The sequence below is a fragment of the Pinus tabuliformis genome, chromosome X (assembly GCF_031772625.1).
Source record: "Pinus tabuliformis cultivar Carrire ecotype Pingquan chromosome X, CPIR1, whole genome shotgun sequence".
NCBI lineage: Eukaryota > Viridiplantae > Streptophyta > Pinopsida > Pinales > Pinaceae > Pinus > Pinus tabuliformis.
The window spans coordinates 704,697,563-704,720,109 of NC_142308.1; the positions used below are offsets into that span (position 1 = coordinate 704,697,563).

At 40.0% G+C, this 22,547-nt stretch overlaps 1 protein-coding gene across 1 annotated transcript in view; it reads left to right on the plus strand.

Annotated features, from left to right (window-relative positions):
• Positions 1 to 1,413: 1,413 nt before the first annotated feature.
• Positions 1,414 to 22,547, plus strand: part of BGAL9 (beta galactosidase 9) — a 474,420-nt gene continuing 453,286 nt past the window's right edge. The window contains exons 1-3 of the mRNA XM_089453307.1: positions 1,414 to 2,055; positions 16,537 to 16,632; positions 16,914 to 17,026. Coding sequence (XP_089309433.1) covers positions 1,825 to 2,055; positions 16,537 to 16,632; positions 16,914 to 17,026 — 440 coding nt within the window. The 5' untranslated portion in view covers positions 1,414 to 1,824. The remainder of the gene's footprint in view (positions 2,056 to 16,536; positions 16,633 to 16,913; positions 17,027 to 22,547) is intronic.

Consider the following 22,547-nt stretch of genomic DNA (forward strand, 5'->3'; position numbering starts at 1 on the left):
ATTGCTCTGTGGTTTTCGAACAGGGCCAAAGTCTCGTGAATTGGCCAATAAGTCCACGATCCGCCAGCGACAAAGCTACTTGCATGGGGGTCTCCGGAGGCAAAGAGATCTCAGGGATTTCATCTAGTTTCTTGACGAATTTTGAGGCATCACTTCTTTTTTTCTGAGGCAAGCTTGCCAGGAGCTGATTAAAAGCATCAACGACAGGACTAGAGGGCGGATCTTGGCCCTGTGTTTCCATATGGTCAGGCATGGTGGCGGCCGCCACAAGGGCAGCGCAGCAGCAGCCACGCCCTAGCCAGAGGGTCGATTGACAGTCTTAGATCCGGGCAAGACTGGTACAGGCAGGCCCGCAGGGAGGAGAAGCCATAGAAGGCGGGGAGGATCGCAGGTTCAGAGCCCGCAAAGGGCGGATCTCGTGGGGGCTGAGGCGTGTTGCAAAGCTCCCTGGTCGTCGATCAATCATATATGAACTTAACATTATAAAATGTTAATATTAAACACTAATACATTGATAATATTATTATAATTAAATAATTTGACCAGTCAAATCTAGCCGTTTCTTAGTCAATTATAACCTTTGTCCAGTGTAGTCTAACATAGCCGTTTTCCAGTCAAACCTAGCCGTTGGAAGATCTGCCATCCCTATTTAACATGTAGCCATGATCTGATGATGAACCACACTCATTGGTTTGAAACCACAATTTATTTATTTATTTATTTTTGATGTGATTTTTCCAAAAATATTTCTATAATACTCAAAATATAGCCTTGAAGTGGACAATCTCTTATGAACATGGCGACCGTTGAAGGCATTGGGGTTTCCATCGCGATCCTCTCCATTTCAGAACATATAATTCTTATTTAATATATAGAGATATATATTTTTTACACAAATAAATATCTATATATTTCATATGACAAATATACATGTTCCAATCCATTTATCAAAGTTCATCATGTCACTTGAGAAAATTGAACTTTTGTGAAAAAAGTCACAACTATTCCAATCCATTTATCAAAGTTCATCATGTCACTTGAGAAAATTGAACTTTGGTGAAAAAAGTCACAACTATTCCTCCCCACAACTCAAAATAAACTCAATTAACTTTTTATATATTTATTTATAAAATATTATACTATTTAAGACTACATAGAGATGTGATGTATTATATATATAATTTGATGTATTATATATATAATTTTTTATATTTCTATGATGTATTATATATATAATTTTTTATGTTCTTACGTATATTAAATCTTTTAGACGCTCACCTAACACTCAACGAAAACAACGTTCTATCAGTCTTTTGAGATCATGATGGTAGCTGCACCCATAGCCGTAACAATCTAATTTATTTAATGTAAGTATTAAGGATACTTTTTGGTAACGAGGTTTGATCTTTGGACTGAAAGTTCAGGGTCGTTTTGATGTGGTTTCATTCTATTTAGAAGGATTGACATGAGGCTGTCCGATTGAATTAGGAGAGGCATCCGATTGAATTTTTGATAATAAAATTAGTGTAATAAAATATTTTAAATTTGGATAGACTTTATTTTTTTCAGTCAACAAAATTTAATAAGTAAATGAAAAACTGAATAACTGAATACATTATATGCTGCCAGCAACAATTGTCCTCCTACTCTTTGGGAAGAAAAGAAAGAAGACAGTTAGGCTTTTAGGACGCGAGTGATGACAAATGATTTTAGTTTTGTAAGGGATATCCTACATGGTTAGAGATCGAGGGTTGAGTCATATTGCCATTTCTTGTGTAGCGAGTGCCTTTTAAAAGTATTGAATTGTACTGGAGGACTTGAAGAATGGGTAGCATCGCTTTTGGTACGAATCCAGGCGGTAAAATTATGAGAGATAGCAGAGGATCAGCCTGCGCTTTCATAATATTGTTTGTGTTGAGTGGAAGCAATTTCATTGCAGTACAATGTTTGAACAAGCCATTCAACGTGTCCTATGATCACCGGGCTGTTATCATAGATGGCCAAAGAAGAATGCTTATATCAGCGGGAATCCATTATCCTCGCGCTACACCTGAGGTATTAATTCACACTCTAATTTTGTTAAACTTATTTGCTGTAACCAGATATCCTTCACTCTGCCACACCTAATTATTGAATGTTTAGCTGGAATGAAACGTCTAAAATTGACGCAGAGCATACATCTCTACTTGCAGGGTTTTGTATAAAAATAGGGGTGTAATTTAGTCCATCATAGAGATCTGTGATTTTGGCAAGCTGAGATAACCTACAGTTATGTCTTTTCTTGTGTGGCAAGGGGATAAAATAAATCATTATGAATAATTGCACCTCTAAAAACTAGGCCCTCTTACATTCTAGGTGGGAGAAATGTGCAGGTGCATCGATAATGCTATTTGGAAAAAAATTGAACTCAAAATCCCAACCTATATAAAAATTTAGTTCTTCTCAGAACTTCTGAGGAGACGTAGCTTCCCAAGGAGTTTTGGATGTGCTATAACACTTCTCTAACGAAAGGTGGAGGGGAAGGTTTGGGAGACGCAGTCAAACTGGAGGCGGAGTTGAGGTGAGTGTCATAGTATTTAGATGAATTACGGAAGTTTAGGTGTTCGGAAACAAAGTGTACTTTATCCCAAAGACTAGTGTAACCTCTATAATATGCGTTTTCTGCCTTTGACCTTTTGTTCTTTCAATGGGAAGAACCACAAGGAAATCCTTTGTGCATAAGTTTAACTGAAACTTTCATAAAGCTCTTGAGAGTTTGTGCGAGCAAAAACATTAGGATCTTTGTAGATGGGATGTTATCTAAGGTTTCTTCACCCCCTTCTCTATTATGACCCCCTCCTCCGACCCCATGTACTACAATTCATTTTGACATTGAGTACACTGATTTTTATACTTTTCACCTCATCTGATCCCACTTCTCACCCATTTCTCTCCCCTCGGAAGAGCCAAGGCTACGGTTGACCTTCTCTCTAAGATCATTTGGGGGTTGACATTCTACTCCTACCTCAACACCATTAAACATCATACATGTGTCCCCACTCCTAGCGTCTATGCCACAAATTGATGCTATAGCAAGGAGTACAAACTCATGTATAAACATCTCCGTTTTGTTCTATCTAATGACATTCTATGTGCCCTCAACCGACATAGGAGCCCTTGGATTCCTCAATCGACAATCTCAAGGAGTCCTCACTCTTGCAGGCAACCTGCATGATCTCTCTAGATGACCGAAGAGGTTCTTGCCAAACTATGATCCTAAAAAAATTGTCACTCATGACGACCACATAAAGAATTTCTATCTATCCTTATGTCTGATGAATGTACAACACGAGGATGTGGTCTGCAAGCTGTTTCCTTATACCTTTGAGAAAAAAGCATCCACATGGTACTATAATCTACTTGCTGCTTCAATAGCTGGTTGGGATGCCTTTGAGAGGGCTTTTCTTAGAAAATTTGATAAAGAAAAATCAGCTTTTGCTCTTCTCAAGCAACTTATCCTGATCAAGATGGTGAAGAAGGAAAAGGTGAAGGATTTCAATCAACATTTCACTACTTCGCTGAATAAGATCTCCAAAGACTCACTTTGTCAATCCCATGGCCATAGAGTATTACACTTCAGCCTTAAACCCATCTATAGCTATATTTGTGAAGAGGGGAGAGAAGAATACCCTCACTCAAAACTTCGAGGAAGCTATAAAAGTGGAGAAGGAAATTCTATCCCTTGTAGGCAATACCCCTAAAGAAGAATGGAAAAATCCTCTAGTGTTAAATAAGTTGATGGAGAAAGAGGCTCTAGATTTGGAAAGTGTACTCAAACTGGTGAAGAAGCTGTCAAATGAAGTAGTTGATTTGAAGAACTTAGGAGAAAGTTCATTTTGGCAGAGACCTTTCTGTCTTTTTCAAAAGAAAACCAACAACCAGTGCAAACTCATCAATAGTTAGAATGTGAACCTGAATGTAGATGATTTTGGCACGGCTAACTTTTACTCGTATCATCAAGCCAATCATTTTGAGAAAACTTGCTCTCAGTGGGGAAACTCCATGACATTTGTTATTAATCAATTCTTGCAACTGTAGTACCGTTCGATGAGTCTGCCCAAGAAGTTGAGGATGAACGGAACACAACTGAAGAAGAAGCCAATGAAGGGCTCCTATGGGACTGGATAGTAGATATTGATACCCAAACCATTGGGGAAATTTCTTTAGGAGAAAGCCAAGTCACCCAGGCAGCCTTGAGAAATTATAATCTTCGCAATAAGGGACCTTCCCTCGATACTTGTCATCCTGCCAAAGGTAAATCTTTATTAAGACAGTTGCTGCCACCCCAAACTAATACGAAAATTACTAAGTATGTGCCTAAAATAAACCCCGCCCCTGCACAAAATACCAAGGTTGATCCCATCCTCACACAGAGCACAACGAAAACCTCAACTTTTGCTCAGAATAACAAATCCTCTACCTCTACACAAAAAATTAAGTCTTCATCTCCTGCTGATAATCCTACATCACCAACTTCTACAGACAACAAACCCCTGGAGTATAATGTGATTGAAGATATGAAGAATGTTAGAAAATCAGAAAGGTAGAAAGGTTTTGTTGTGTTGATAATTAATTGTGATATTCTTATGTTCTTATTAACTTTCTTACGTTCTTCTTTTGTCTTTGTTTCAACAAACCATTATCAAAAGCAAAATATGAAGATTAGGGACTCCAGATGTAAGCGGACAGCCAGGGCTAAAACCCCTATATAGGGTAAAAGCCAGTCAATAACTCTTCCTTTAGTAATTCAAATTGAGATGGACCAAGACCCTAGACCAATAGACCTCCCTCCTCCACCAAGTCAGCCTTCCAAAATGATGTAGTAGACTCTTCTTATCCAACAACTTCAACCCAACAACAATCTAGAAAATTTTGACTTTTATGCTTGAAAGAGTCATTTTTCTACGCTATCCTTCTTCTCCTGCTTCCTTGAATTTCACACTTTGCCCAGTAACTGTAGATCGGACTTGTTGTGAGTGAGTGACAAATGAGGTCGAGTTGTTGCCTTTATATAGTGATCCTACTGCCCAGTTTTAGACCAATTTTTCCAGTTTTGAGGCCGACTTGGTGGAGGAGGCCTAATTGATCTATTTTACAATAAAATAAATTTCTTCTTTGACAAATAAATCCCAAGAAGGGTTCTTTACATTGTGACATGGACAAGAACACTTGACACAAACCCTAGAAGCCTGCAATGGAGGATTTGACCTACATTCTTCAACACTCCCTCATAACTGGGGAGGTATTCATAATTACCTATATATGAAGGTACATGGAAGATCTCCAAAATGAACTACGAAGAGTTCTGGCACACTTAGTGCCTCAGACTAGATACCTGACCAAGGTTATCTATCTGGGTGGGACTAAGATGGACTCAAGCTTTCAGCCAGTCTAGGTACCATCAGGCTTACTTGCTAACCATCAACCCAGGGATCTAGGTGCGTATCCAAGGTCAGAGCTCCATGACCAACGCCACCCTCCCTCTTTGAGATCTAGACATCAACACATAGGCCGACTAGATGTCCTCCCAAGCATCCACCATTAGATGCTTCAACTCTCCCTAATAAACTAGATATATCCATTTGTCCAAGCATGCTTCCCAAGTGTTTGACCTTCTTATGGAGAGATTTACCTGTACAAACACAAACCCCATTTAAAAATAATCTTTCAAACATACAAACAAGTAAATACAAACCTTCGGGGTCCTCAAATATTCAGATGCTGCCAGTATCATTAAGTTATATACAATTTTGTCAAAAGCTTTGTCCTTCTTGTTTCAGCACCAAATATATCCTTAGTACTTTCTCAGTTTATCTGAAGTTCTTTCATTGTCATAATGTGCCCTCCCTCTTTCCTGGGGAAAGATATCCTTCCTTCTATCCAGGCTCCCTCTTAACTTAGGGAGATCAACTACTTTCTTCTTCTATAATATCAGAGAACCTTTTATGTCTTCATTCTTTCTTACAGTATCAAGGTCATCTTCCTTCATCATGCTTATCATCTTCATCACCTTGAAGATTGTGTACCTGCAAATCCTTTAATAACAAGTACAACCAAATACAAGTATGAAGTTAACTATACCAAAAATCAAGTCATTATAATCGAAGCATTAAAATATTCAAACTTTAGACATATGATACCTAAACCTAGTTAGGTTCATGATTAATAAGAGAAACATACCTCAATCTTCTGCTAGGATTATTGTTATAAACCCTAAATCATATTGTTGAGACTTAAAGCAACTCAATCAAACTCTTATTCTTGTAAACCCTAGATTCCATCTTTGTGACTATCAAATAACAATTAGACTCTATTAGGGCTTGTTGCAAACCCTAGATTTTCATCATCAAAACCAAAACATATGAATAATATCATCAAGTCCTAGAAAATCAATCATTACTAAGGCATTGTTACAAACTCTAGAATTCTAGAACATGAGTAACAACAAATAGGTCAACATACTCATATATACATATCTAGGATTTCGTAATCATATACTAGCATATCACAACAATATCCACTAGGAAAACCCAAGACACAAACATTAATACATCAAAGTTAGATATATAACAATTTTGACAAGACTAGGGTTTCGATCAGATAGACGAATACACACCTAAGGTTTCATCCCTTCACAATGGTTTAGCTCATAAACCCTATTTTACCAAGCCCTAAAGGTCTAGGATTACAGTGTATTAACAACAAACCCTAAAGAACTAGGGTTTCTATATCAAAAGCCTAATCATCAGGAAAATAGGATTTCTAGACTTCATCATCAACCCTAAGTAGACTAGGGTTTCATAACCAATATTGATACACCCTAAGGTTAGGGTTTTATAGAGAGTTGTTTAGGGTTCCATAATAATGATAATGTAATGAGGGTAGATTCAATCTAATGATTAATCACCCAAACAAGAATCTCTTGAGATTCAAAACCCTAGACATAACGATGTTAGTAATGCAAAGCAAAATTTAAAAGAGAATGAACATACCTTTTATGAAGAGAACTTTGTAACAAAGCTTATAGTCTAAGACATACCTTGAGATGTTCTTTAACAAACCTTGTAGGGCATCAATTCTTAAAGGGCAAAATTTCTTCCATGCTTCTATCCTTTGAAGTTTCCTCCATAACTCTTGAGCGTTTAGCAAGCTGGTAGGACTTCAATTCTTGATGGACTTCCAGAACTTCTTTCATGCTTCAAGTTTATCCTTTGAGATCTCCTCCATAGCCTTTGTGCATTCTGCAAGCTTTTCCTACCAAGGAAAGTCATGAAGAACAAGTTATTAGCATATAATACAAACAAACCTTAATGTGAGGAAGAAACTAAATATGAAAAGATGAAACAAGGAACAAGATACTTATCTTTTGGTAAATGATGGAGGCTCCCTCTTAATTCAATCTTTGAGGGATACCTACAACTTATAAAAATAATTCAAAAATGTCTTAACACAACATGTTAGACCTACAAATTTTAGAAATCAAAACATAAAGGAAATTCAGAACTTAGAATAGAAGACCAAGGGAGGATATGTGAAAGGGAGGACTTAGTAGTATAGGTCCTTGACTTCCGATTCTTCTTCAGTCTTGTTCTTCTTAGATGGACCTTCATCAATGACATTTGCTTGGTTCCTATTTCTCTTCTTATTTCTTGGATTCCCAGGACAATGACTCTTGTAATGACCCATCTTGTGGCAATTTTAACATTTGACTTTTGATAGGTCCATTTTCTTCTTTGGTCCTTTGAACTTCTTGAAGGTTCCCTTCTTTTGATGAGCATAATAGGCATTTGAGGTGTTTTCTTCTTCATCGTCCTCCTTGTTGTTTACTAACAATATTCTGGCTTCTTCTTGACTATAGGCATTCCACATTTGTTCAAATGTTGGAGTATACTTCGAATTGTTAAGTTCTGATGCAAAGACACTCCAAGATTTTGGTAGTCCTAGAAGGGAAGTAATTACAAGCTCCTTTTTTGGGACAACTTCATCTATTGCTTGGAGTTAATCTTTGATTCTAGATATCCTTATAAAGTATGATGAGATGGTATCATCATTTGCCATTTTAACAGTTCTTAGTTCGTTCTTGAGGCTTGCTATTTGACCAATGTTTTTGATTGTGAATAACTTGGAGAGAGCCTCATACATTTCTTGAGCATAATATATGTTGGATATGTATGGAATTAGGTTATCCTTAACTCCATCCACTATTAGATTTATAGCCATGATTTCAATTTCTCTAAACTTAGCTTTCTTTGCATCACTTGATTCATCAGTAGGCTTCTTGACTTTTCCTTTAACAAGATATAAAACTTTGTTCTTTTCGAGAATGAGGTCTATTCTCTTTTTTCAAGCCCTGTAGTTGGAGGCCCCTTCTAATTTGTTTTCTCCCTTCATTGAGTTTGTCATAGTTTCTGTAGATAGTTGGCTTGTTTCTTTGTATGATCCTTTTTCCTTAATGACCTTCCTTTGATCTCCTTTTCCTTAATAGATCTTTGACTCGTCTTTTTCCTTTTTCTTCATCTTAGCTCTGATACCATGTTAGAAAATTAGAAAGGCAGACAAATTTTCTTGTGTTGATAATTACTTGTGATATTATTATGTTCTTATTAACTTTCTTATGTTCTTATTTTATCTTTGTTTCATCAAGCAATTATCAAAAGCAAAATATGAAGATGAGGGACACCAGAGGTAGGCAGACAAACAGGGCTAAAACCCCTATATAGGGGAAAACCCAGTCAAGAACTCTTCTTTCAGTAATTCAAATTCAGATGGACCAAAACCCTAGACCAACAAACCTTCCTCCTCCACCAAGTCAGCTTTCCAAGACGATGTAGTAGACTCTTCTTATCCAGTAGCTTCAGCCCAACAACAATCCAGCAATTCGACTTCTCAGTTGCAGAATTTCGACCTCCTACAATAGAATTTCAGCTTCCCAGTTACTAAAGAATTTCGACCCTCTTCCAGCAGTTGCACAGCTTCACATGAGTGGGAAAGAGAGAAAATTTCGACTTTTATGCTTGAAAGAGTCCTTTTTCTTCGCTATCCTTCTTCTCCTTCTTCCTTGAATTTCACACTTTTTCTTGGCCCAGTAACTGCAGATCGAACTTGTTGTGAGTGAGTGACAAATGAGGTCAAGTTGCTGCCTTTATATAGTGATCTTGCTGCCCAATTTTAGGCCGACTTGTCTAGTTTTGAGGCCAACTTGGTGGAGGAGGCCTAATTGACCTATTTTACAATAAAATAAAATTTTCTTTGAAAATAAATCCCAAGAAGGGTTCCTTACATTATGACATGGACAAGAACACTTGACACAAACCCTAGAAGCCTGTAATGGAGGCTTTAACCTAAAAATAATTGACCCAAGCATGAAACCCATGCTTTAATAAGTCAATTTTATTAATAATAAAATTTCCTTTTGATAAATATATTAGATCATGACTCAAGTACAATTATGAAGACCGACACTAGTTACATTCTTCAACAAAGAAGACCAGGACAAATGTATCTTCGTACGGCCTCTGCAACCTTCCGCAACGGAGAGAGCTGTTACCGCTCAAACTAGCAGTGTTGGCAAGGTTCAACAAAGACTGCTATATAGTAAGCACTATTAGGAGTATGCCCAATGTCACCTCAACATATTCCTCTCGCTTTAGGCCAACTCCCACTAAATGCCATGGGCGATATCCCTACACACAACTCAACCAAAGAAATAATAGACCAATGCCTAGATGAAGTATATGGAAGAGGTAGGAGTTAGTTAAATAACCAAATTCTGATCTGATTAATGATGTAACAACAAACCAATATTGCAGACCAACAAAGAAAAATACTCAATATGCCAAGAAAACAAGCTTGAAAATGCCACAAATTGAGTATGAGAGCTTCTTACCACAATAGAAGACAAAGTAGCGCTGTTATATCTGTTCTATATGGTTGTAAGAAAATAATATACTTGCTGTTCAAACTTGTAACTTTTGTATTTCTGAGGAGTGCACCAGACCAATGAGAAGAAGGCCACTTCTAAGGCCTGAAAATGGCTTTTAGTGGACCTGAAACTCAAAGGATTTGATTGGAGATGTTAGTACTATCAAATACTTTTCCAATGAGCACAAGAACACTAAATTTGGATAAGTAGTTTGGGAGATATTCAATCTAGGGTGTATATTTCAACACTGAAACTGGGAAACACTGAGGGTTTCTCCCTGTTAAAATTGGCAACTAGGGCCAAACTCCATCTTGGACAACTCATATGATGGAGATGATATTTTTATTGGATTTGTCATGTCTCTTCCCAAAGGCATTTGTAACAGGCTTATCTCTATACAATTTTGCACAATTTTGCCAAGGAAAAGGATCCAAGCAGTGTCGACTTAGGGACTTAGGAGAAAATACGACCAGATTAGTTTGCTAGTGGAAGGTGGGGGCCACCCACGTGGGAATTCATACTAGGAAATTCGAATTGCTTGGAGGGAATTCATATAGCTGTTGGAGGGGCCCACATGAGGCATAGGAAGTCCCACGAAGTCATAAGGAGGAGGAGCCTCTCACTTGGTCATTCATTCACTCTTGTATATCGAATTTTACTTGACTGTTTGCTCGAGCTGCTTAGCCGAGTCAATTGGCTGTTCAACCACGAATCTCTCAAGCGGGAGATTCAACCTTACCTTCAGGGGACTTCGAGTGCCACCCTAGGAAGGCAGTTCCACAACATTTCGAAGAGTTCCGGGGAGTATCTATAGCACAATCATTCAACTATCTTCAGGGAGTGCGTATTTTGGGCCAACAGTGAGAACACGCAGTGAGGGAAAGAGTTACCTTGGGCCAACCATTAGCCAGAGAGGCCAAGGAATCTGAAGGACATCATTGGGCCAGCATTCAGGGAGAGTTTTGGGGCAAGAGAAGGCAACAAACCAACAGTTCGAATTCCAGGCTTAGAGGACAACGCAGAGGGCCAATTCAGTCAATTCGTGGGTCTTGAGGGGAGGAGCTACAACCCGGAATCTCAGCTGGGAAGGAGGGAGATTCATAGGAGGGATCATCTTAGTGAACTGTTCTTTCGGGAGATTTTTAGATTGCATGGGCTCCCCAAGAACATTGTGAGTGACAGGGACAACAGGTTCATGCGAGGCTTCTGGCAGGAACTTTTTAGATTGGTCGGGACAAAGCTCACTCCTAGCACCAACGACCATCCTTAGACAGATGGCTAGAACGAGAGGGTTAATTAGTGGCTGGAGGGGTACTTGAGGAACTACGTGATTAGTCAGTAGAGGGCTTGAATTCAGTGGTTGCATCTGGGCGAGTATTGCTACAACACCACCCACCACATGTCCATTGGTATGACTCCTTTTCGTGCTTTATATGGATATGATGCATTATCTTTTGCTGACATTGTTTTTGGAGACAGCTGGGCCCCAAAGGCCAAAGATTGGGTCCAGGAGAGCCAGGACATCCTTAAGGCTCTCAAGGATAACTTGGTGACAACCCAAAATCAGCAGAAGGTATACACAGACCGGCATAGGACGGAGAGGCATTTCGAGGAGGGGGACTTGTTATACTTCCGGCTACAACCTTACAGGCAGTCCACGTTGGAGCAGAAGGGGGCCAAGAAGCTACAACCACACTTGTTTGGGCCCTACCGGGTGATTAGATGAGTTGGAGAGGTGACTTATTGTTGGAATTTCTAAGTTTAACCGGTTAGAAATTCTTCCTGTACTATCTAGTTTATTTCTTCCTACTTGTTTAATTACTTAACAAGTTATTTACCATGTAAATACTGAAAATAAACACAAGTACAGTATCCACATCTATAGATAATCAACTGAAAGAAAATAAGCACACAAGTGACATTGTTATTTTTGGACCAATGTTCCCGGAAAAACCCAATGCAGGAAAATCGGTGCAGCTATTCAGAGGGTTTTATTATTATGCAGTTTTCAGAATACAACCAGGGTGCCAGAAATGGATCACCCAACAGAGAATTCCCTCGACAGTAGTACCTCTCCTCGGAGACAGATATCTCGGCTAATCAATCACCAGATGAACGATCCCACAACTACAATTGCAACTTCCACTTCTCTGCGTCACTCTAATAGGGATTGCGTCACCCTTCCCGGCTCACCAGCACCTAGTTTGCCCCACAAAAATCTTCCCAGCGCTGCCTCTTGGCCCTGCGTCAGCGCTACTAGCCTCTGCGCAACTACTGAAGCTTCTGTGTCAGCCCTTAGATCCTCTGCATCACCCACGCTGGCCTCTTCTGGCTTTGCGTAGCTTCTAGCTGCTTTTGCGTAGCACTCAGCTGCCTCTGCGACAACCTCTCTAGGCTCTGTGCTGTCTCTCTGGTACTAACTCTGCCTCTCTGCAATGTATTCATTGTCTCTCGCTGCTGATCACTGATTCACTTTTTTTTAGCAACCCCGCTCTAGCAAAATGAATGACTGATCACTCTGGTGTGTTTTCCAGCGGACCCTCAAGCCTCCTCTTATACTTTTCTCGTTGGTCCTTCAATGATCGAAATTAAATCTCTAAGCAACGGCTAAGATTAGATTTGGCTTGATCCATGACTTTTGGAACCTTCTAACCCAGTTTTATATTAATACCCATTAATATTTTATTTTTCTTAAGTTTAGACTTAGGAACTCCATTAAAAATATTAATTTATTTAATATCTCCCAAACTGGGTACAATCTGTGCAAACCATTTTTGGGTCTTGGAGATCTCATGTGCTTTAGCCTCTCTACCAATTTTCATGGCTAGAGCACATTCGTTGCTACCCAAATCAACACTTATGAGCTAGAGCTGCCTCAGGGGAGCAAGATCCACAATGTCTTTCATGTCTCATGCCTTTAAAAGGTGTTGGGACAATAGGTGGCAACAATCGCTGGTCTACCCCCACTAGATGATGAGGGCCACTTGGTTTCAGAACCTAAGGCCATCTTGGAGAGCAGGGAAAGGAAACTGAGGAGCAGGACCATCAGGGAGTTCTTGGTGCATTGGAAGAACTTGCCAGATGAGGATGCCACTTGGGAGGGTGAACACGTTTTGGAGCACTAAGCTTTGAGGTTGCTTGAGGGCAAGCAACATTTGGGAGGGGAGGACTGTCATGTCCCTTCTCAAATACATTTGTAACAGGGTGCTGCTACACAATTTTGCACAATTTTGGCTAAGGAAGAGAACCCATCATTTTCGACTTAGGGACTTAGGAGGCAATTCGACTTTATTTGGTTGCTAGTGGAATGTGGGGGCCACCCACATGAGAATTCGGACTGGGCCATTTGAATGGCTTGGAGGGAAGTCGAATAGGTGGATGGAGGGGCCCACATGAGGCAAGGGAGGCCCAAGGAGTTATAAGGAGGGAGCAACTCTCATTTTGGGATTCATTCTTACATCTTGCAAACAAAATTACTTGACTGTTCGCTCTGCTGTTTAGTTGAGTCAACCGACTGTTTAGCCACAAATCTCTCAAGCGGGAGGTTCAACCTCTACTTTGGGGACCTTTTGTGCCCGCCCTAGAGAGGTAGTTCCACAAGTATTTTAGGAGTTCCAGGGGTGTGTTATAGCACTTCCATTCAACGTAGAACAGGGAGTGCGTGTTTCTGGGTAGCTGGAGATTACGCAGGGGGAGTTTGGAGCCATCAGAGATAAAGTATTTGCTTGGAGAGTTGGTGGACTGAGAGAGCAACAATATGCCAACATTCTTTGAGTTTTGGTGGCAATAGAGCCAACATTCCAGCAGTTCGAATTGTTGGGCTTGGGGACATCATAGAGGCCATTCCAACAGTTTTTGTGGAGCTTAAGAGCAGGTGCCATAGGTCGAGCGCCCATCCGGGAAGTCAGAGATTTGATAGTAGGGGTCAACCCAACACTTTGGGACCATTTCCGGGAGGATTTACAGGCAATTTCTAGCAGGTTGAGTTTTGCAGTTGTAGCTGAGGTTGGGCTCCAAGGGGTTCGAAGTTTAGAAGTCTAGACTAGCGAAAATCCTTCGTGGGTTTTTCTGGGTTTAGGCCAAGGAGTTCGGGGTTAAAAGTATATAATTTTCTGGGCATAGGAAGTAGACCTTTCAGCCATTCGAACTTCAGCAGAAAGGCAGTTTTCTGGGGCAGCGCAGTGCAGTTTGGTGCAGTAGTTGGATAGGCTTCAGTTCAACCATTTTCTCACCTGGGTTTGGTCATGCTTGTCCATTGAGACAATCCCAGGTGCACCATCTTATTATCCATTGTATTCCTTTAGAAAAGTAATAAAATGGCTCAGTAGTTCCTTATTTGCAGCATTTCAATGGATGTTTAATGTGTATTTCGTTTTTATATTCCGCTGCACAGATTATTTGCTTTATATCACTTGTATTCCTGCTTAGGATCATTACACCCTAGGTCCCTAGGTCTAGGTCTCCTTCTAGCCGTTCTTGGAGAGCCATTCACCTTGCTCTTAAAGCAAGCAATCCCCAACATTAGAGTCTCTCCTTTGAATAGGATTTTGAAATCACTATCCACACACCATTGATATATTTTTCCTAGTGATTTTCTTAATACTGAGACTCCTTCCATCACTGAAAGTCTATAAAGAGCAGGGAGCTTTAACTAAGGTGACAGTGGGCTATTGCTCCATTGTTGCCACTTGACCTAGTAGTTGCTCTATATGAACCCCTCCTAGGACCCCTACTAGTTTGAGTGGTAACATACTAACAAGTGACCAAGCCTATAGGAAACTTGTATGAACAACATGGTTGAATAGTTCAATCACGTGATTATCCATAGCATGAAGGCCATGCTTGAAGAATTTTGCTTGGAAACCCTCCTCATCTATTGCTTTGTTGGTAGTCATTACCCAAATTCCCTCTCAAATGTCTCGATATGAAAATAAGTCGCATGATGGGGGGAGAGGTAACTCGAGTCACGGGCTTCCCAAGGACACGATACAAAATGGAGGTATGGGAGAACATGGATCTTGGATCGAGATTTGGTGGGAAACAGGGGTGTTGGGGGAATATGGTGCACCAAATTTTTTTGGGAGAATGAATGAGGAAAGCACCTAAGTCTTGTTTCCTCTGTAAAATGAAGAGGCATTTCTTGTGGCGGCATAGGCAACGATAGAAAATATTTAAGTTTGGGGTAGGAGGAGAGTGTATGAGTGAAGGTGTAATGATGCTGGTTGTGGAGGGCCTTGAATTCCTTTTTGTACTATTAGTTCATGGGGCAGGAGCCAGGGGCACATTATTCAACCGCAAAATTAAATAGATCAAAACTCATAAGTTGCATCAACATGCATCAAATCTTTCCAGTCTTAGAGTAATGATGTATTTTTCCAATCTATATGTCTAATTTCAACCAGCTGACGTAAGGGATGCCAAGAACTGATGTGATCTTCTCAAGATATGGTGTATTTAACACGCCCTTAATGTGTGTGAATTGATGGAGTTCCAGGGGGAGAATCTTATGCAAATACCTTTATAATAATAAGAAATTGATTGATGGAAAGCACACAGACGTTCAAAAATTTCAAATGAAATTGTCATATATAATCATGTCTTTGTTGACATCAACATAGTTTGTTACTAGCTGCATTATTTGACACACTATCTGCTTAGATTCCCATTACACCTTTTTGGTTGACCGTTGGATAGTCGGATTTTTTGGGCAACACAATCAATGTTTATTTCCTGGGTTTTATAATCGCATAATAATAATGGAATGAACAACAAAATGAAAAGAACACATGCAAAATTGCATAACGCTTACCACAGTTGCATTTCAATCACTTCCTTTCATTACATCCACAGCTAATTGCTTGACAGTATACTGTGCAATTACTTCATAAAACTTGACTCTGACATCTTTTCCATCGCTCTTTTTATATACTTCAGTAATTTGATTGACTATTATCGAACTGTCCATCTTCACGCTAATTAACTATTTTTTGCATATTTGGTATTTATGTGAAAGCACGCTTTTGTGCTAAACATCCATTAATAATTTACATCAATGGGAATCCTGGCTAATTGGAAATGCTGTGATGTAGTCACACTTGTGAACTTTGTCTTAGCGGACTCATAGCTTAGTGCCTCTTTTCTGTACCAATAAGTCTGGCCACCATTAGTCATAGAAGGAATAACCAATACAAACTTGATAGAAGTTTCATACATGAATTGTTTGTATTAAGAGACCAAAAATATCAATGCTATGCCAAATCTTTCTACCGATAATCCTCAAGTCGTGCAACTAATAAGTCTTTAAAATTAATTAGTGTGCATGGGTTTGGTTGGGTTTTCTCAATGGTGTCAACATTGAAAAAGTGGGCATGTGCTTGTGAACCATTCTTCTAAATGTGGTTACTATGTCCTTGATGAATTCATACTATTCCCAATGCATCATGAGGGTATCCTAAAAATCTCAAGCATATTATTTGGCATTGGGCTAATTTTTATTTTTCTTACATCACTTATTCCATTTTGTAGAGCTAGCTGATGCTCTTCAATTAAAACGTTTCCTATTTATGTGTTATCAGATGTGGCCGCATTTGCTTTCCATGAGCAAAGAAGGCGGAGCAGATGTGATCCAGACTTACACCTTTTGGAATGGTCACGAGCCTGTTAGAGGGCAGGTATGAACTATTTTTTTTTCTAGAAAATCGTACATATATAGAGTATTGTAGATTAATTTGCAGGCACTATTGGTTATCTCAAGAACAAAGCATGTAGTCAAGCAGTAAGTTTGTTACCTTAGATATGCTCATGAGCAGTTAATTATGCCAATCTATGTTTTTCGATCAATGTAAGGGTTTCTTGCTTGTTAGCAACTTAGTTGTTCAAAGTTGTTTTTGGGAAGTGTCAGAAAATTTCAAAGGGTCTTGCATTTAATAACCTTATGTTGTTTTTAATGTAGTACAATTTTGCGGGGAGATATGATCTTGTTAAATTTGTGAAGCTTGTTCAAAATGCTGGGCTTTACTTGCATCTTCGAATAGGCCCCTATGTTTGTGCAGAATGGAACTTTGGGTTGTCTCTCTACCCCTCCTCTTTTTTTGCAATACTTGTAAGTTATGTTAAGATGAATACATGAAATACACGTGAGATGTGGAATATATAATTTTATTACAAATGGAATCATTTCATGTAGTGTGATAGAGGACCTCATATTTCATTCATTAGGTAGTTTTATGATACTTATATCACCGAACTATTCCACTAATAACATTTTATTAATCTTGGTCACCACACACAATTTGCCCCTTATTAAACTTTAAAGTCATTTTATAATTTTTTCTTTGACTTGTAGTATTTCAGTGTTTAAAATTCCAAGGCCCTACTTAACACGAAAATGCTGCTTTTCAACTATTTAGCCCTTCTTAATTAAAAAACTCAAGGCTTCATAAAAATGATTACAGAAATGTAGATGACTATGTTTTATCATCTGTTTTGCTTCATCTCTATATCCAACGTTCAACTCTTCCTTAATTTAAAAACTCAAGAATTTACAAAGATGATTACAAACTGTACAAGGCCATATGTTTTATATTATACTATGCTCGATATCCAGATCACTGTGAAAATTTCATCTATCGCAGCAACTGAAAATTATTTTCCTAACTGTAAATTAAATTGTGCAGTTTATTTGCTATGACAAACAATGAATAAAATCACAACTGCAATTTTCACCATAAAAATACTGCGGAAAATAAAATATTGGAAACTGTGTTAAATTTGGCAACTAGGGCCAAACTCCATGTGGGTCATCTTATTTATGGCCGCTGATATTTTTCTTGGATCCCTCTCACCGAGAGGTGTAGGATTGATCTAAAGATCATCCGATTCTGATAAGTATTCATGGAGATATGAATTTATTTGTGTTATTGGACAAATTGTCAAGGTTGGCCAGCGACCAAATAAACCCCACAAGTGCTCAGCATTTTAGTATAAAAGGAGATGACTTAGAGTCATTTCTCACACTCACTTCACTCATGATCTCTCTCCACTTGTTTTGGGTTTGGTGGCTAGAGAGATCTAGAGGGAGAAGCCCTAGACGCTGAACCTAAGATGCCCTAGTCGCAGTCTTATGAGGAGATCATCTTGCAGGTAAGAGGAGATATATACGCTGCCATAGAGGAGACTAATTCGCTGCCCTAATAAGATCTAGATGCAGTCATGGAGGATCATGGAAGAGTCTTATATGCAGCCCTAATCACAGTCATGCAAGAAGACCATCTAGCCGCAGTCTTGAAGAAGATCTGGCCACAGATCCAAGAAGCCCTAGCCGCAGTCAGTTCTAATACGCAGTTAGAAGAGGCCATTATCTGTAGCTAGAAGAGCCCTAATCCGCAGCAGAAGGAAGGCCCTAATCCGCAGCTAGAGGAGGCCCTAATCCGCAGTCAAGAAGAGGACAAGACGTGAGGAATGATAGGATTGTTTTGGGTTAGTTTCTTCCTCTACACAGGTCCGAGTTGAGGGGAAAGGAAGCCGCAGCTCATAGAAGGATTCTAGGGTCACTTAAGGGCTGACTTAAGGAGCCGCAGAGTACTGAAGTCTTAACACAGCCGCAGGTCATTTTGGGCAGCTGTAAAAGGAGGCCGAGACTCTATTTTAGGGAGCTGTTCAGCTCAGCAAGAATAAAAGGAAAGGCCGCAGCAATTTCAAGGAAGATTGGGCATGTTTGAGTGGGCTGAAGATGATTGTCATCTTGCCCTAACCAGACCTTAAATTGCAGCAGAGATATATCAATCAAGGGGAAGATGCATGTTGCATCTATGTTGAGTTTGTGCTAGGTGGAAGATTGTCCATGCGTGGACAGAAGTTTATGCAACCTGTGGGAGCAAGTGAAAACAAGCTACAGTCTTGGGTGTAGGATCTAGGTGACTAATGCAGTCATGGATGGAGCATAGATCCGCATTATAGAGGACAGTTTAGGATGTCCTTCTCGGAGGTTTGATGTCTCGGATGAGGTACAGTTAGGTACCTCTGCTAAATCATATCTACAAGTTACAACTAGCTGCTTTGCTAGGCTGCAAGCCATAGCAAGCAGCTAAGGTTGTTCCATGACTGTGTTGCAGTATGCAGCATGTAGATGACAGCATGTTGGGTGCAGCATAGTAATGAAGTGCTGCATAGCGATGATGAGATACAACATGATGAGATGCAGCATGATGAGATGCAGCATGATGTAGGATGCAACATGATGAGATGCAGCTTGATGTTGGATGCAACATGGTGATGGATGCAGCAAGGTGATGGAATTACCTTGGAAGAATGTTTGCCTTCATCCGAATTCAGAACTGCAGTCCATGTCCTCAGATCTGCAACCTCATCTTCATGGTGAAGATCTCTGCTCTTATTTTGTCAAGTCAAAGTGTTGACTTCTGATGTACATGTACTATCTCTCTCTGCTGAACTATTGAAGAATATAAGAAGAATTGATCAAAGGTTTCCCCACATTGGGGTTTGCGACTTGCCCCTGGCTAGCACCACATCTTGTGTCCTCTTGTCTTGGCTTGTCTTCTACGATTTATGTTTATGTTCTATCTGCAGTTTACTTTAATGCTGTTGTGATTGCTAATCTGGAAAGATATGTGAAAATTGAAATAAATTGCTCTAAGCATAGAACATACCTAAAATTAACATGGTATCAGAGCTGAGGTGAAGACAATTCCCAAGCAAGAGTGAAAGAGCAATCACTGAAGATACTTGGGAAAGGACAAAAGGATCAACGGATTGCTCACCCCTCTTCAAATTCACCAAGGGTGAAGTTGAAGTAGAGAATATTATCAGGATGGGGCAGCGGAAGTTCCTAATGGCCTACTTGAAGATCACTTCTATGGGAAGTTTTGATCTAAGGGAGGAAGGAAAGGCAGATACCTTGGTTGAAATAAGTTCGACCATTATGCAAAGGAGTGTCCGAATGGTAGAGACACATCACTTGATGATGATAACAATCATTCCAGGGACATCTTCAATGATCAGAGGAATGACAGTGTAGGTCATCAAGGTAATGGTTGACCCTTCAAGAAAGCAAGGAACCCCAGGTATGAAGAATCAAATGTTGTTTCTGAGAAGATAAAGAAGTGCTATCTTGTATTGGCCCTCTCCTTCAGATTCTTTGGGAATCTAGCTTATTGATTGTAGTGCTTCAAGGCACTCCATCGAATAGAAGGGTGCTTTCTTTCTAATTTGGTAGAGATGGAAACATTTGTGGGATTATACTTGGAGCCGATGCCACCTATCCCGGAAAGAGTGTTACCCCTCAATTGAATAAGGGTAACTCGATTCATTTACAAGAATCTCTTTTATGTGCTTGATCGCAAGAAGAACCTGGTGTCCATTTCGGCAATGGAAGTCAAAAAGTTTCAGGGTGGCATTCATCGATGGAAAGGTACGTGTTTGGAAATAGAATTTTCAAAAATGCTTTTACTCATGGGTTTAGGGTTGGCAATTTGTATCAAGTTGCAGGATGGTCCATTGGGGACCATGTCAATTAACACATGTCATCTATAGCACCGGAGGTCTATTATGGGGCCCTACCCGATGTAAGTCAAATGGTGACAGGGATGCCTGAATTCAAGAAGAGCATGAAGGTACATGACCGAGATGTACCTCATGTAGTAGGTCCATAGGTTTGGAACAACCCAGGGGGTTTGAGATTCATGATCGGGAATCTCATGTGTGTTGGTGGAAGAAAGCCCTCTATGGCTTGAAGCAGATCACCTTGGGTTTGATATGGAAGGAGTGATAGCTGTCAAATGAAGCTGAGATTCACTAAGAGTGAAGTCGATCTAAACCATTGTTTGAAGGTTGTGGATGATAGACCTCTCATACTGGCATCTTCTGAGGGTGATTTATTTCAGACAGGTGTAGACCCTCTCACTTGCAGAAGTAAGAGGGAATTGGATTCTGGATGTGGAATGGTAAACTACAAACCCGTGACTACCTCAAGGATCTTAACATTCAGAAGTTATATGGCGATGATGTCGGACCAAATTTGGGAAATTCCTCTGAGTTTCATAAACTCATTTGCACTGATGTTCTTGGTGAACTTTCGTCCGGACATATGTTTTGCAGTTAGCATGGTGAGCTCATATTTGGTTGAGCCTCACTGAATTGGTGCCAAGAATCTTCTGAGATATCTTTGGGGCACAATCTCTCATGGATTGAGATACACTACCGTAAATATGAAGCTGCATGATTATTCGAATGCTGACTGTGCAGGCAGTGTGGAGGATCACTAGATCACTTCTCAGTGTTGGTTTTCTTTGGATTCTGCTTCGATATCATGGATGAGCAGAAAGCAGAAGTCGGTTGCTATAGGCACTGTCGAGACCGAATACATAGCTACGAGTATGATCTCGTGTGAAGCTGCCTAGTTGTGGAAGCTCTTCAGTGCACTGTTTTTACACATGATGAATACCACTGTTATTCTCCGTGACAACTAGGGGGGATTCGATTGTTGAGGAATCCTGTATTCGATGATTGCTTTGGCAGATAGACATCAGATACTGCCTTATCTGGGATATGGTAAGTCGATGAGCGAGGAGGCTCCATTGCATTGAGACTGATGTACAGGTCACATACATTTTGTCAAAGCCCCGGGGAAAGGTCAAATCTGTGACTTTCTCGAACGACTTGGAGTCGTTGAGAGACCTTCTTATAAGGGTCCTGCATGTTGCATGCATTGAGCTCTAGGAGCTTTGGGGGGCTTGGGGTACTTAGTGGAGCGACATACGACCACAGGGAGACTCACCCTCCCCTGGTGGTGCACTATGTATAGGGTGACAGGTGTAACCTTCCCCTGTGATACTCCGTGGCGACTGTGGAACGGGATGATTAGTTCTCCTGTGGCCACTGTGAAACAAGATGATTATTTCTCCTGTGGGCCAGGATGATTAGTTCTCCTGTGGGCTAGGATGATTAGTTCTCCCATGGCGACTGTGGGACAGGATGATTCGTTCTCCTGTGGACAGGATGATTAGTTCTCTTGTCAAGGCATCCCACCCATGCAGTCTGGGACTCATGGGAAGACCTCTCATCTGATTAATGAGCAGGGAATTGGGGTTAGGGACCATAGTAGTACTATCGATGGACGCATCATTGTATCTACTGTACTCCCTATGCTAGGATGACCTCCATTGATCTGGGATCAGTATGAGTGGTTTGAGACACTCTCTTGCGATACTGATCTTGGATCAATAAAATTGGCTTCGAGTCAGTAAGAGTGATATGACATGCTCTCTTAAGATGAAACTGACTTTGGGCAGTAGAGAATGGTATGAGACATTTTTAATCAATTCTTCGTCTTCATGGTTCAACAAAGCAGAGTAGAGCAGAGATAGTATAATCAGACATATGGATCAGCGGATGGAGTTCTCCCTAGTTGAGAGGGAGTGTTAAATTTGGAAACTAGGGCCAAACTCCATGTGGGTCATCTTATTTATGGCAACTGATATTTTTCTTGGATCCCTCTCATCGAGAGGTGTAGGATTGATCTAAAGATCATCCGATTCCGATAAGTATTCATAGAGATATGAATTTATTT